Source organism: Paralichthys olivaceus, chromosome 10 (genome assembly GCF_024713975.1).
Source record: "Paralichthys olivaceus isolate ysfri-2021 chromosome 10, ASM2471397v2, whole genome shotgun sequence".
Lineage (NCBI taxonomy): Eukaryota > Metazoa > Chordata > Actinopteri > Pleuronectiformes > Paralichthyidae > Paralichthys > Paralichthys olivaceus.
The window spans coordinates 26281085-26298604 of NC_091102.1; the positions used below are offsets into that span (position 1 = coordinate 26281085).

Consider the following 17520-nt stretch of genomic DNA (forward strand, 5'->3'; position numbering starts at 1 on the left):
TGAGCCTGGTTCCTTCCCTGCAGAGATTGTCACCCCAAAGAAAAAAGGTTATGAAATAATGAAACAATTATTTATGAAAACACATAGGCTGTGCTCAATTTTGAATCAGTGGAATAGGTTGATAATCTTTGCAGGGAACTAAGCTTCTCATTGTTTTTGCGTGGGACAGCTCCCTCTGCTGAGAAGGATGTAAAGGCCTCCCTAACCCTGATAGACCCTCTTGCAGCATAGTTCACAGCAAATTTTCCCAGACCTGACCTGAGCTCGGGACAAACGGTAGGTTGTTGAAAACCCTGCACTCCTGTGTCCGGTTACGCCCAGGGAATGGCCTTCAGAGGTGCGAAGAAGTCATAGTAGATGCAATGACATTTAATCATGACTTATCCATCAAATATCTGTGTTAAATGTTTCACTTTACCTGAAAAAGAGTATCTATGATTGAAACTCTAAATCAATCATGTCACCATTCAATAACAGTAGCCTAGTTTGTCTTTTGATCATGTAATTTTGAATATTGATAAATTAACCACACTTTGAACCTGAACTGCATTAATAAAACAAGAATTTATTTGCTTTTCTTGTTTTGAACAGACACACCAAAGCAGGAAATAAGACTTTTTATAAATCCGCATAATGGCATAGTGATTTCAATATACTTTTGATTTTGACACACCATAATGAAACCCATCCGAAAACAGATCATCAAATTGATAACAAGTTAGCCTCAGGTAGTGCTGGAAATGGCAGATATCCAGACACAGCTCCTGCAGAAAACGGTGAAACTCACAGAGCTGTGTGCAACCCTGGATGGTCTTGTGGACACACCACGAGCTGGCTGTAGTCACACACAATACACATTACGCACAATAACAGTGTTACCAGAAGGTGGCGTTTATGGTTAATAGACTGTAGTACACTGACCTCAATTTTGGTTGTCTGCAGGTCGCTTGTGTTCATGGATGATATGTTTCTCTATTTGTTTGGGGTAAGTCATGCCGGGGCGTATCCTTACTGCAGAAAGCCTGAAGAAGAATGACTGGGTGCCATCATGATGAATCTGGCCTCCTCGAGTAGCATCTCACAATATTTATACACGTTATCATTGTCTTATCTCATCAGTGTCAGCATAGATTGACAGCAGTATTCTCTGACTGACAGCAGTATTCTGTTTGACGGGCTGAATGGCCCCCTGCTTGACCCTCCACCACTCCTGATTGTTTTTACATACTCTGCTTTTCAATAATCTAGGACATAGCCATTAACCAGCAAGCTGCACATTATGGGAAGCATATAGAGCCTGTTGGTTCCTTATGTTGCTTCTACAGACATGTATGTATGGTCTTATTAAAATGATGGAAAAATAATGTCAGGAACTTTTGTCAACAGTAATGTAATGTATCACACTTTACAAATGTGTTAACTGTTGCTTAGTGGAATAGAACATGAAAGAAATAAAGCCAGGAATTCAAACAAAGCATTGAAGGCTCTTCAGAAATTTTCTCTTTGCACTTCAGACTTTGACCTTTGTAACTTTTCAGAACTTTTACATGCACAAAACTTAAATGACACAACAAAGGAAAAAGGCAGACCTGAGAAGCATAATATGGACATTTTTAAATCTGCATGTTTCATATTAAGATTAATTCATAGGTTGCAAATTCATTTAAACATGTTACAGTGACGTAAAAAAACATATTACTTAAATGCAATATATTATAGACATAAATCAAGAATTGGATGTGACCATCTAATTATATGTCAGATTTAGTTTTGCTTAATTGTTTTTTGTTGACTGTAAATCTACTGCTGAAAAGCAGACTTGTGAATAGTGAAAGTTGTAACAGTAAAATTAACAAAGCTTTCCTCCTTTGTTCAAACTATCACTATTCCAACATCTTACCTTATATAGGATCTAAACACATTATTGTACTTGTTTTATATCTTATATGTGTGTCACTTCTTGAAAGTATCTTGTAAAATGTAGATAATAACACATATGTACCTGCACTAACCTTCCAAACTGAATGTTTCCTGACCTGGTGCATAGGTAGTATAACTACTGTAGATCAACAGTATATGCAAGTTTTTGGGGAGAAGTAATTTGTTAATGATGCTGGGCAAAAGTGTCATTGGGATTGGGATGAGAATGCATTGGGTTTTTTTGACTGCTGTCATCTTTTATTCATTTGATCTAGTGTTTTACAAAAAGCATAGAAGAATTATATTCTTAAGAATATAATTACGTTAAATAAAATCCATCACAAAAGAAACTAGAGTGAAGGATTGTCTATTTGTATTATTGTGGGATTCTTCGGTGTGGACTGTTTGATTTGTTAGTGACAAAGTGTCAACAAAAAAAAGTATTTCGCAGCAAATTTCATATAAGTGTACCCTTTGACGAAATTGTTGGCAATATTTTGTCTGATGGTGTAAAGGGGAAAGTAAAAGCAGTCTGGCCACGAAAGAGACTTGCACTGCACTGTTTAAATAGAAAGAGTAATAACATTTTCAGTTTACTGACTATTTGACTATAGAGAGACTATAATATTCATATTAAAGTGAGGATTGGGCTGCAATGTCAGCCATGTGGATGTTGATCATGGTGACCAAACTAATATGTATACATTTTTCCCAAAAGTCTCTTTTTTCTTTTATTTTGTAGATGTGGCCTCTGCCTCACACCCTGATGGAACACTTTTGGCACTCAGCTAACTGACGCTAACTTGCTCGGCTAACTGACGCTAATCGGCTGCCAGGTTCCTCAACCGGGCGGCTAGGACAGCCCCAAACTATGGATTAATCTCTGAGAGCTTTTGTGGACTTAATGTGGACTCTCAGTTTTAAGCACCTTTACGGACAAACTAATATTATGATGGCTGGATCTGAGTGTGAATCTTGTAGTCTTACCGTGTCAATGCTGAGGGAAAGCATTATTTCTCTGAAGGCTGAACTCAAGGAGAAAGAGGTCGTACCGCGAAGGCCCCCGACTGCTACTTGCCAACAGGAGCAGTGGATTGTGGCCAGCAAGGACAAGCATGGTGCGGGGTGCCCGTCTCACTGTTCTAGTGCTCCTAGATCTGACAGCCACTTTCGACACCATCGATCACGCAATCATGTTGTCATGTCTAGAAAACTGTGGGGATTAAAGATACAGCACTCAGGTGGTTCCAGTTGTACTTAACAAATAGGAGTTTCTCTGTCCACCTGGGAGACTACTGCTCTGGGATGGCCCCACTTACATGTGGTGTACCTCAAGGATCCGTTCTAGGCCCTATCCCATTCTCCCTATATATGCTGCCCCTTGCATCAATCAACCTGAACCTTAAAACTAAGACTTCAATACAGCCCCTGCTTGACTTCCTAAATGAAATCAAAGTATGGATGAATACAAACTTCCACAAATTAAATGAAAATAAACTGAGGTTATTGTATTTGGACACTCTGAACTGTTGAATGTGAGCACCCATGGCCCCCTAGTTCCTAATAATCACTCTACAGCAAAGAGTCTTGGTGTCCATTTTGTTTTTTAAATTTGACCAGCAAATTTCCTCAGTGGTTAGAAGTGGCTTCTTTCAACTAAGCCAAGGTAAAGGCCTACCTTCCACAAAAGGATCTAGAGAGGGTTATCCATGCATTCATAACCTCTAGACTGGACTACTGTAATTCCCTGTATGTAGGCTTAGATCAATCCTCCATTAAACGTTTACAGCTTGTACAAAATGCTGCTGCTCGCCTCCTGACCAAAAACAAAAAGAGACACCATATCACACCTGTGTTGCAGTCCCTCCACTGGCTTCCTGTAACGGGATCGATTTTAAATTTTACAGTTAACTTTTAAATCTCTTAACAGACTGGCACCACCTTACTAAGCCGAACTTCTCCATATACACACCACAGTTAGGGAGCTGAGATCAGCCTCTCAGCTCCTCCTGAAGCAAGACTCATAACAAAAGGTGATCAGGCCTTTGCAGTAACAACCTACCACTCCACATTAGATCTGCCCCCTCTCTTTCACACTTCAAATCACTACCAAGTTGTTCTAAACAAATTTGACATTGACATTGACATTGACTGAATTAAAACATTGTATTTGAAACCATTTTGAATGAACAACTAATGCAGATTTTTTTTCTGAAGTCTCCAACACCATCAATTAATACAACTGGACAAAGAAGTAACAATCCTAGTACAGTTTGATACAACCCGACTGATAACAACTACTAAATTTTCTGGAGGTAAATAATCCATATTCTAGGAGTATAGACAAATGCCAACTAATTTAAATCTAATTTGTTTATCTAAAACATACAGCATATTACTAAAATCATTTAAAGGTTTAAAAATTTGTTTGTTTGTTTGTTCCATTCCAATGGAGCTACTTTCTTTCATGACAACAAGACTGTTTATTGGTTGCATGAGACCAATTTAGACACCGTTAAGACTATTCTGACAACCTTTTAAATACTGCTGCATTGACCAGAATCCCTTGGTTTTTAGACTCTTGTGTAGTTAGCATTATTAGCTTTCAACTCGGACAGCAATATTAAAATTTCATGTGAGTTCAGGGGCCTGTACAACAAAGCAGAATCAGGTCACAGTGATAATTTCAGGTTTAAACTTTGGGTTTTCATTGGGAAGATATATTAAATCCACATGGAAATTCCGGCTGAACCACAAGCAGGTTAAGTTAATAAATAAAAACCTGTCAGTGGCCCAGTTGCTTACCAATCAGATAAATGGAAAACCAGAGTCATCATTCTACAGGATCCTGGCAGTTATAGTGACAAATAATAAAGAGCCTTCTTTCTTTTCTTTCTTTCTTTTTTGATTCTTTTTATAGATGACTGGAACTGTTTTGCTGTCCAAATGTTTAGTGAATTTTTTTATGCCATATAAAGTACACTCATTGTTTCCCATAATGCATCATGAAAAGTACTATACAACGGATGGTCACTAACCGAGCAGTATATACCATCATGCATTGTACTCATGGTGGAGAGATGAGTGGAAAGACAGCAGCAGGAACAACTCAACCTGTAGTAAAAATTTTAAAATGAGTAGAGCAGAGCATCACAGCAGAAACTGCAGTAAACAACTTTATTTCTACATTTAAACATAGTCATTTAACATGTTTTTTACCTAAACATATTACTATTAAGTGGAAAATGAATATTTAAAATGTACTGTTAGATTTTCCACTGGCTGACGTGGTTGTTGTACGTCATAAACCTGCAACAATTACGTAATTACTGGAGCAGAAAAATTATGCTGAGTTGTAGCTGCAGGATTCAGACAACACCAACTACTATTATTATTATATTAACTGTCGCTGCTATCATTTACATCTTTACATCAAAAATTATCACTCTTATTGTTTTCACTATAACAACTATTCTGTCAGAGCTGAAACATGATCTCATCTTGTCTCCCCTCTCCTTCCCATTTTTCTCTGCTCATCCCAACCGGTCGAGGCAGATGACCGCCCACATTGAGTCTGGTTCTAGAGGTTTCTCTCTGTTAATGAGGGAGTTTTTCCTCCACAGTCGCCGGAGTGCTGCTCATTGTGGGAACTGTTGGGTTTCTCTCTAGTGTCTTTTGTTGAACTCAGTATACAGTTCTCTTTATGAAGATCACTATACAGTAAAGTTGGGTGCAGTGAATGAGTGGGTAGGGGAGCTGAAATCATTCAGTTACAACAGAACTGCCATGTTTCTTGGGGGAATGACAACAAATCCTAAAAAACAATTTAATAACATCCTAATGGTGTAATTTCTACATCTTTAAAAACACAGAAAATCATAGAAATATGCCTTTAACTTGTGATTTGTCCATTGACAATGCTCACACCCTTACACTTGTTTCTTTTCTCGGTGAGTGTTTTGGTTGATGACTTTCCGACTGGCTCAGGGAATAGGCAACTCTTCATATTTGTCTGCTGCGACACACCAAAGCTGCCTTGTCTGTGCTTTGCTCCCCTTTGTCCTACGCCATCACCGTCACCCTCTTCTTCTTCATCCACAATGGCCATGTTAATGGTGATATCTGAATCCAGATCAGTGCCTTTGAGTGCGGGACAGTTTGTGGAATACTCAATCTCCTCAACACATGGAGGTTCATCGTCTTCAAAAAAGCTGCCAAAGAGAGGATGGAGGAAAGTTAGTGCTGTTTAAAAAAATACTCTGTATCACAAACATTATGAATATGTCTCCTTCCTGTGAAAACAGAAACAAATATTAGGTTATTTTATTCAATTCATCTTTATATCAGTTATTACTACACAGGCATATACACACAAAAACACACACACACAGACTCACTTTGTTTGAAATGACACTCTACAGCCTATCTCTCTGTGTTGTTTGAACAGCTAGCGGCAGCAGCTTTCTCCCTAAAAAAAGCAAAGTGTCTTGCTTTGTCCACATGTACTCTATATAAGCTCAAGGTGATGACACTCTCCACTGCATCTCTGTAGAAGTTGCTGAGGATCTTGGCTTGTACATGTATGTTTGCTAAGATTTGCACAACCAACCAATCTCAGCAGAAGTCAAATTGTTGTAGATGGCATTGTAGATGTTTTGATGTAAAAGGTAATCATAAAGGATATGGTATTATCCAACTAAACAGTGATGGAGTTCAGACAAAGAAAATTCATCAGCAGTGCTCTGCCTAAACTTAATGTTTATACATATATATATATATATATATATATATATATAAATATAAAAAAACTGCTGAAAAAATAATGCACCTAGAATTGTTTCGGTGAGTTAATCTAACCAAGCATGCTGTGACATAAATACACATCTGACATTTTTAACAAAGCAAACATCTCAAAAGTCGGTTGAAAATTCACAGAGTTATTTATATATACATTCTTTGGTCCCCTTTGATATCCCCTCCAGGGACTGACAATTAACTCCTCAATTAATTTACTTTACACATGGCATCTATTGCACTTCTGATAAGAGGGTATTTGAAGGAAAGTTGTCACAGGTCATGTTGTCTGTTGTCATGTTGATGTCTGCTGCTGTAAGAAACTTCATCCACTGGATAAGGACACTATACACCTCACCCAAAGCCACCGTCACCATAAATGGTATCACCTTAAGGTTTTCACATTTCGACTGGGCACCAGGCAAGGACTCCCACTCTCGCCTTCTTTATTTGCTCTCTTCATAGAACCACTTGCTGCAGCCATATGCCATGACAACCGCATGACAAGGTATCCACATGACAAACCTCTAAAATAAAATCAGCCTTTACACAGATGATGTTTTACTGTATTTAAAAGACCCTTTGCCCTCACTAAAATCAACCAAATCTCATTCACACCTTCTCTAAAATCTCTAATTATACAATTAGTTGGAACAAATCCATTATATTACCACTTCCCGAAGATGCCTGGGATTCTGCAGAACAGTATTTATCACTTCCACTTCGCACTGGCGATATTAGGTACCAGGGTATAGACATTTCCCCCAGGCTGTCAGAGTTGTTTCACCTTAACTACACTCCATTGTTAAAAACAGTTGAAGATGACTGAATCTACCTCTTATCCTCATAGGACGAATTGCAACTGTCAAAATGAAAATACTCTGAGACATTAATTATCTTTTCTCAATGCTACTCAACGCACCAACAGATGTGATCTCTGTGATCTGTCTTCTCCCATAATGACTCCCTTGAGGCTGGTCAATGTTGACGGACACAGATGTTTATTGACTCTGCATATTTCTCATTAGAGCGAAAGGGTCATCAACACAAGGAAGTGGCGTTCATGGCGTTCCACAATATATATCTTTCAAATAATAATAATAATTTATTATAGAAACTAAACTATAAATTCACATTGTGTTCTAGTGATTGTATAGTGGAATTTGGCCCCTGTAAATAAAATAAATAAAACAAAACAGAAGTCTCTCTCTCTTAAAACAATAAAGAAATTACTCTTTACCTATAAAAAGACCCAAAATACATTCTTTTACAGACCACACATAACAACTATTACCTTCTTTTTTTGTTTCCTTTCAGTCATAACATTAAGCGACATAACAAAACACATTAACTAAACAGTAGAAAATATCTAAGCTGCATACTATCAAAACAGTTTGTAGCATGACATTTTATGAACATACCTGTATATTTCATATAAAACACAAGAGCAGAAAGTAATCAAAACAAGGTAGGTGCTCACTGTGAAGAATACATATATAATGATAGCTAGCTTACACAGGAGAGTCAATAAAACATATATAAGACAATCAGTAACTGTATAAAAAAACATGGCGAACTGTATTCAAGACATGTAAAATCACACTAAATAATTCCAGTTTAACTAATAGCTACATTTCATGTGGTTAACAATATATATGCTTATGGACTTCAACACACACACCCTAACTCATGGTGTTCCTTCCTCGAGGAATACACACAATCCCTTGCAGCTAGGGCTCACCGCTCCCTGCAGGTATTCATTCACAACACTAGGTGGAACTGCTATCCCATTAGCAGGATTTAATATGAACCCCATTGAACTACAGTATGTGGCACAACCCAGACTTTAAACTGTGCACCACTCCTATTTGCTATCACACACGGGCCCAAAAAGGCATTACATATCTCCACTTCTAGAACTCATTACCCACTTGAACCTCCAAAAATAATAAATGACAATTTAACATTTATATTTTCTTTTTTAATGTTATTTAATCAATGGATAAATTGTTACTATACATATAATTTATAATAACAGAAGATCATATAATATATATACTGTATATTCCTCACGCCCCACTTCAGACCACAGCTTGTCTAAGCCAATTAAACATGTACATGTAACATGGAATATGCAGACATCCCTCGCACACACACACACACACACAGACACACACACACAAACACACACACACACACACACACACACACACACACACACACACACACCTCATTTCATCTCTACTCCAGAAATCCATATTTCGTCACTACACTATCATATACATCACTTTAACTGCATTATGTTATGTCTGTATGTACATATATCTGTGTACCTTATCTATATTTCTATTTTTTATTATCTATAATGTTGTCAACATTTCACAAAAATAAATTAAAAAAATAAACTTCAACCAACACTGCTAATAGTTGATAACATGAACAATATATATCTTATTCAGGTTATTAACTGATTTAACTGTGCAATTATAATATTCTATCCATGGAATTCTAAAATTATATATGTGCAAATTAGTTTTCCTGTTTATAGTTTTTACTGTTTTGTTTACTTTGTACATAGTTCTATGCTTTATAGTTCCTTGTGTTTATATTCTATTTTTACTCAGTTGTTACATTGACAGTAAAGATCCCCATAGCAGGACTAACAAAGGACTCTCTTATCTTGTCCACATGAATCATAAAATCAGCTGCAGTAATCGCTCTGTTTGTTTTAAGTGTAATTTTGGAATGATTTGATAAACTGGAGTTAAACATAGCTTCAACTCCACCTCCTTGGCCAGAGCCTCAAGGAGTATTTATTTGGAAAGGGGGAGTAGATTAATTTAGGCTGATATTCTTCAGGATGCAGCTATGTCTCAGTGAGGGAAAGTAAATCAATAATGTAATTTACTAAGACTTCCTTGGATGGTGATTATCTCACGCATACAAGTCCACATTTAATTATCTTCTTTTGATTTATTTTTGGTTGTGTTATTAAGTGCAGTTTCATATGCAACTCCTCTGCTTGATTTTGATTTAATTATATATATAGAGCAGGTAATATAGGCCATGGATGTTGTTATCAACAGCTAAAAGCGATAAGTGCTCAGTTGTTTTAGCCAGCCCTTCCTCTTTACTGGTGATTAAAGTTTGATTTTAGTGAAAACCCCTGAGCGTGGTCATTAATACAATGCAACATTTTACGCCAGTGTCATACAAGATGCCCTAAAAAGTGGCATTCCATGAGCCGACAGAACGCTGCATTTAACACCCCTTTTCCTTGCTAAACATAGTGACGTAAAAAGCGTTGTGAATCCTGCCAGAATGCTGCATTTTATGCAATTTTTTTACATGACTGTGACATATTTTGTCCACAATGGCTTTGTGTGTATACATACATACTTTGTATGTACGCGCCACGCTGAGTTTGGTGTGAACACACCTTTAGGGTTCCCTGCTCATGCCAATTTTAATTACCTGGTATGTGTTTCCAGAAGGTAACATTATCAGGAAACACGAAACAGGAAGAAAGTAATCAGCCAGGAATGTGGGAGTAATCATTCATCCGGACTTGTCCTTTGATTCACATCCTTTTTTCGCCTGCTTAACTTTGCAAAATCAGGCCCGTCCTGTCTCAAAAAGATGTGGAAATATTTGTCCATGACTTTGTTTGCTTTAGATTTAACTTTTTTAATTCCATATTATCAGGCTGAGGCAGTCTTGACTGCAGCTTGTCCAAAATTCTGCAGCACGTGTCCTGACAAGAACCAGCAAAAGAGATCACATTTCTCCTGTATTAGCTTCACTACACTGGGTTCAAATTTAAAATTCTCCTCCTCACCTACAAAGCCCTTGATAATATGACACCATCATACTTAAAATAGCTCATCGTACCATATCACCCCACTAGAGCACTGTGCAGATTTTAGCCTTACTTGTCGACCCTAAAGTTTCCAAAAATAGAGTGGGAGCCAGTGAGAGCTTTCAGCTATTAAGCTCCTCTCCTGTGGAATCATTTCCCAGTTTCAGTTTAGGCAGACACCATCTCAATGTATGAGAGTCGGCTTAAAAAGTGTTAAAATTTATAGCTAGGGTGGGATCAGGTGTGTCTTGGACCAGCTCTTAGTTATGCTGCTATAAGCCTAGATTGTTGGGGCACACATGACGCATCTTTTATTTCCTTTTCTTCATCCCTTTAATGTCTCATCAATACAATCCTTTTGCTATTATTATAAGCTCCATCTTTGCTTTTAATGTTATTAGACTACAAGTGAAAGGGTGAGGTTTGAACCCAAATGCAACACAAACAGTGTAGGACAGTTGGTAACAGTCTTTATTTTTGGCTCACAGCAGATGAGGTGGCAGACGATATAGAAGACACTAAGGCAAAAGACTTGGTTGGGGACGGAAGGCAGAGGTGATTACCAGGTTTCAGACGAGGCAGGCAAGTCAGAGACAGGCAGGATCGGCAACAGAAAATCAGTCTGGAGGTGAATGCTGGACTGTCTTGCATAGAGGCGTAGAGCAATCTGGCAAAGGACTGAGAGTGGAGCTTCTGAATATATGCTGGGCTGATTGCAGGTGATGAGGAGCAGCTGTGTTCACGGGTGAGTGTTGGCTTGATGAGAGAGTGTTGGCAGGCAGATGAAGCAGAGGCGGAGACCATGGAAAAGTACTGAGAAGTGGGAGGCTGGGAGACTGAACTGTGACAGAATCCCCCCTCAAGGGACTGCTCCTGATGTCCCAAAAAGCCGGCATGCAGGCTAGGAGGAAGGGCCTGAAGGAGCACCTAGAATAGAAACAGTCCATGCCCTCAGCAGGGGGGGCGGAGAGGGCCTGGGGGAGGGATGAAAAATCCCCTGAAAAAGAGAGGGAATCCTCCACATCTGGAGCGGAGGGCGTGGACCCAGCAGGAGCACTATGACGAGGGACGCTGGATGAGACAGCAGCCTTAGTGGGCTGGTCTGGGTGCTGCCGATGGAAGTCAGCAATTAGACGGGCCCCAGGATGTAACTGGCAGAAACCCATGACCTTTCTTCAGGCCTGTACCCCTCCCAGTCGACCAGATACCGGATGCCCCTCCCACAGCGTCGGGAAAGGATCAGACCTCGCACGGTGTAGGCAGGACGTCCATCAATGAGGCGTGGAGGCAGAGCAGGAGGAGTAGCGGGAACTCCACCCATAGCAGCTGCTGTGACCAGGACGAGGGGCGACTGGAGACCATGCAGCTGAGTGCCACCTCCATCTCCTGGTTCTTACTCTCGGTTTGCCCATTGGACTGAGGGTGGAACCCAGAGGACAGGCTAGCCGAGGCCCCAATGAGGGTGCAGAAAGCCCTCTAGAACACAGACAAGAACTGGGGTCGTCGATCAGATACCATGTCGACAGGAAGGCTGTGGAGGCGAAAGACGTACTGGAGGACCAGTTCAGCCGTTTCCTTAGCTGAGGGGAGCTTGGGCAGGGGAATGAAATGAGCCATCTTGCTTAACCGATCCGCAACGGTATGGCCCTGAGAAGGTGGTAGACCCGTGACAAAATCTAGAGAGATGTGGGAACAAGGGCAATGGGGAACAGGGAGAGGTTGCAGGAGTCCAGCAGGGGCCTGATGGGAGGGTTTGTGTTCGCTACAGGCGGGCAGGCTTTGACAAATTCCTGGGTGTCCTGGTCCAGAGAGGCCCACAAGAACCTCCGCTGCAGTACTTCCTTGGTCCGGTGGATCCCCGGGTGACCAGTGAGGTGTGTGCTGTGGGCCCACTGGAGAACCTCAGGCCGCAGAGCAGCCGGGACGAAGAAACGGTCGGGAGGGCAGGCGTTGGGCCCCGGTGGGTTCTCCAAGGCTGCTTTAACTCTCTCCTTGACCCCCCAGGTGAGGGCAGCAACCAGGCCATCGGACGGAAGGATGGTATCTGAACCCGAAGCCGATTCCTCCTCTTCATTCAGGAATTGGCGAGACAAGGCATCAGGCTTAACATTGCAGGACCTCGGGCTATAGGAGAGAGTTAAACCGCGTGAGGAACAAGGACCACTGAGCCTGCCTGGAATTCAGTCTCCCTAAATTTACCTTCATGCCACCAGAGAATGCATAGCAACAGGCCTAATTGTAATCAAACAGTTGTGAAGGATGATTGACTCAAACTTCATCACTGAAAGAACACCTGCGAGAAATAAATGAAAGTTAAGTAAATACAAAAGAAAATCCAACAGTGTGCCATCAGGGCAAACAGGCCAAGGAGTGCTTGACCTATTAAATGTAAAAATAGACATCTGATTGTTGTGGTACTTTGTTATCCTGTCCCTACCATGATGCAGCCCATTCATCAACTGAGATGAGATAAATAATAGTATTAATAATAATAATAATAATAATAATAATGTGAAAAAGAACAACAACATCAATATTTACACAAACAATGCATCTCTCTGAGTGCTGTGGGCAGTTTGTGGACAATATGTGAGTTTCAATAAATTCATGGCAAAAATTTGCCATTTCACCACACTGTTCACTGAAAGGTAGAATTTATGCCAATTTAACATTGGGTTCGATTTGATTAAAATAGCCAAATATTAAATCAATCTGATGAAGTATGTAGGATGAGTTTGTCAAAATATAAACTTGTAAATGGTAAAAACATGCACTGCAGAGGTGTGGCTTCAGGTCACATGATTGGACTCAAGTCAGACACTGGTCACTATTTTGTTGATTTCGGACTTTCCCTCAACATGATCAAAAATGACAACTCAACTTTAATACAAATGACTCATGACTTTACTCGTACTTGACCTCATTTACGTGTAATGACATATCACATATTTCATAGGTAAATATATCAAATGTATTTATCTCATCAAACTGTGCAACTGTGATGGTAGTCACTCGTCAAGAGAAGTGGTGGCTGCCTGTGTAGATGCCTGGTGTGGTTGTCACAATGTTGTTGTGGGAAAGTATTGTCCATTAATCATAATAAACCTAATTTGTATAGCACCTTCCATACAAGAAAAGGAGGTACAAGTGCTTTCCATACAATATAGATAAAAATAAAAACATGTTAAAATGTAATTGAAATAAGAAGAGAACATAAAAACATCTTTAAATGACATTTTTACTAAGTGTTCTAGACACAGACCAACCAGCTTTTCAATAAGGATGTCGTGGTCATTCGTTTTAAAAGAAGCACTCAGGTCAGGGAGGAATTAGAATTGAAACCTTGTTTTCAGAGTTTAGGCTGAGGTTGCTGATTATTCTAGTTCAGTCAGGAACACTTTTTCATGATTTACCCTTTTATTGCACAATGGGAATACACTTATAATTGGCGCTGAAGGCTCCATTCTTTGGATGTTCCCTGGATTAGCCTAGTAGCATGCTAAGATAAAACAGGGAACATATGCACGCATCTGAAAAAATTCTTCTTAGTGACCGACCTCTTTTGTGGCTTTAGAGGCACTTCGAGTAATTTACTCACTGGCCAGTTTTTTCATAAGGAGGATTTTTTTGGGGCTGCCAGGCGAGAACTGCAGCGGACATTCTTCTTCTGTTCGTCCTTCTGAATGGGCTGTGATTGGTGGGTGACTGCAAGCACCCGTAAACCTATCAGTAGCTAACAGCTGAGCACATGACTCTGTGTCCTGCATGAACGCAATGCTAATTTAATTGTAGTTTCAGTGCTGTGATGGGCTCTAAAGCCAGACTGAAACTCCTCCAGGATGTTGTTTACATTTAGGGAGTAGTTTATTTGCAATGAAACAATTTTTTTCACATAAACTGTGACCCTTGTGAAATTGTGAGTGATTAAATGTTTGAACCTTTGATCTTCTGCCTTGTGTTTTCCAAAAATAAAACACAAGATATTAAATGTGAAGGCAGTTCAGTTATCTATTCAACCTCATTGTGCACAAATGTCCGATATTCTTTTGTACCATTTGTTTTTTTGCAAATGCAATGCTTCATCTTAAACTAGTGGTATCACTCAATCAATTCAATAATGAATCATTCTATTTGTAAATTGGATTTGAGGGTTCATGTTTTATGCCTAAATTAACACAAGAAAGGGAAAAAATATACATCCTTGTTCGCTTTTCTTTTCCATGATAGGCCATTTGAAATGTGTGTTTGTGTGAATGCGTGTTTTTCACAAGATAAGTTTGCCCATAAACCCCTGAATCTTGTCTGTGGATGATAAAATGTTTTCATTCCTGCCCTGAAGCTTGGCGTTTAACTCATTGAGATCCCCAAATATGTCTGCAAGGTAAGCCAGCCTGGCGCACTACCTCTCATCCGCGAGCTTGTCCTTATGTGGGACAGCGTGTTCAAGTGAAAATTCCAAAAGCTCTTCCCGAAGCTCAAAAAGACGGGATAGGACTTTCCCCCATGACAGCCAACGTACCTCTGTGTTGAGGATCAGGCTTTGGTGGTCGGCTCCCATCTCGGCCCACAGCTGGGAGAAGAGTCAAGATTTCAGGGGCCAAGATTTGATGTAATTCACCACTTGCACATCCTGATTCAGCACCTCAGTACACTCCAGGGGCATGGTTTTGGCAACTAATGCCTCTCGATGCAAAATGCAGTGGTTTGTCACAATATGTGGGTTTTGTGCTTTTACCTCACCAATAAATCCTTTCACTCTCCCCGTCATGCTTGCCGCACCATCTGTGCAAAGACTGACGCACATATTCCAGGTCAGACTGTTCTCTTTTAAATAGTTATTAGTTACCCTGTATATTTCTTCTCCCATAGTATGGCTTTCCATTTCTTTGCAGAAGAAAAAAGTCTCTTTGATAGAGTCACCATCAACATATCTGACGTTTGCCAGAAGTTGGGCACCCCCACTTATGTCGGTGGATTCGTCTATTTGTATGGAAAATCTGCCGCTCGCCTGCAGTTTCTCTTTCAAATGCTGCTCAATGTCTTCTAACATGTCGTCAATTCTTCTTTTGATTGTATTATCAGACGACGGCACTTTGGATAGCTCATTTGTGGCATCTGGACCCAGCATGACACCTACAATTTTTTTGCAAGCTGGGAGGATGAGTTTGTCCGCTATTGTGTGAGGTTTCTTCTGCTTTGCAAGGAGCTCCGCTAGCATGTAACAAGCCTCCATTGCCTTTTCAGACACTTTCACACAATCCAACAAACAGTCTTGCTGCCTCTGGTTCAGATCGTGCGCTCTTTTGAAGTAAGCCAAGTTTCTCTCAACATGGAAGAGATGTTTGGTTTCCAAGTCCCTCTTTAGCTTGCTTGGAACCATGTTCGCATTAGCTAACTTCTCCCGACAGACGGAGCACTCGGGCTGAGGATTGTTGACATCCCCAGTCCAACTGAAGTCATAGGACAGGTAACTTTCATGATACTGTCTGCTGACAGTTTTTTTCCTCTGTCCTTCGGTGGTGGGTTGTCGGCAGTCTCTGCAGTTGGTGGTTAACTCCGCACAAGAAAGTGCTCTATTTTCCCTCTTGCGAGTTTCTCTTTTTTAAATGTTGTCCTTCAGCCTATGATGTGTCACGGTCTTATAATTCCCACCTGCGCAACTGTGTTAACTGCGAAATATGAGGTTCTCTGAGCATTTTTTTTTAAATAATTGTTTTTAGGTATAGAGTTTGCCTCTGTATTATGAAATGAGTGCATACAAAGTACTGATATTGTAAATTAAAAAATAATTATTTTTGAGCAGTTGTTTATTGCAATAATAACGTATGGTTGTCACAAAATCCCACGGCACACCCGGACTTGCCTCTGTGGCACACTGTTTGGGAACCACTGCTCTAGACTGAGAGAAGATGAAATCCACAAGTGAATGTATCAGTCTCAATGCACATTTGATTTGAGGGTGATATGTTCTTGTTTACATTTTTAGGCCTTAGTTAAGTCAAGAAAGGAACAAATATCCATCCTTGTTTACTTCTTTCTCCGTGTGTCATGGTTCCCTTCCCTCCAGTGGCATGTTTCCCTGTGTTTTCCCTGTGTTTCCCCCTTCCTTGTGTCTCCTGTGGTTTCTCCCTGTTTTGTCTATCTGTTGGTTTGTCCCATGGGCGTGCCCTGGAGTCCCGAAGCTGGCGCACCGGCACCTCATCATTCAATCACCCCTGCAGTATATCAACCCTGGCTCACCATCTACTCCTCGTCTGTTCGTACTCTCCGCTCAGTGGTATCTCAGACTCACCTTGTTGCTATCTCGTGCTTGCCTTGTGCTCTTTGTTGCCCTGTATTCACCCTCTGTCTTTGTGTCTCAGGAATTCTGATCATCAGCTTGCTGGACTCCTACCACAGCAGTACCACCCTACTTCCCTCCTACCTCGATCCCTGGGTTGGAATTTTTTTAAAATATGGTGTCCTTTCATTTAGATTTTCCATTGGTACCTCTCAAATCAAAAGGTTATGCATTGATAGCATTCAAATATAACTCCATGGAACACCAACAAGTGGTCCAAATGCAAGCAAACTAAATAGAGAGGTCCAAACACTGGTGCACACATGTGTAACAGGCCAAGAAGAACAGATGTGTTTTTAGTAATGATTTGAAGTTTGCTAGAGATGGGGCAGATCTAATGTGGTGTGGTAAGCTGTTCCACAAGTTTGAGGTGGCTACTACAAAGGCACGATCTTCTCTGGTTATGAGCCTTGTTTTAGATAAGTCCAGGAGGAGCTGAGTGGCTGATCTCAGCTCTCTAACTGGAGTGTATGGAGAAGGTTAGTAAGGCAGTGCCAGTCCATTTAGAGATTTAAAAGTTAACAATTAAATTTTAGCAGAGGGAGCACAGGTGTAATTTGGTCTCTGTTTTTTTTTTCTAGTCAGGAGGCGAGCAGCAGCATCTTGG

General features: G+C 40.3%; 1 protein-coding gene across 2 annotated transcripts in view; it reads right to left on the bottom strand.

The window, feature by feature from the left end:
- Positions 1 to 5086: 5086 nt before the first annotated feature.
- The window catches only part of LOC109640594 (cytosolic carboxypeptidase 4), a 115777-nt gene continuing 103343 nt past the window's right edge, over positions 5087 to 17520 (bottom strand). The window contains exon 26 of one of the 2 annotated variants that reach the window (XM_069533287.1): positions 5087 to 6131. In XM_069533287.1, coding sequence (XP_069389388.1) covers positions 5813 to 6131 — 319 coding nt within the window. In that variant the 3' untranslated portion in view covers positions 5087 to 5812. Of the gene's footprint in view, positions 6132 to 12109; positions 12698 to 17520 lie in introns of those variants that run through there. The other variant, XM_069533286.1, reaches the window with a different exon arrangement.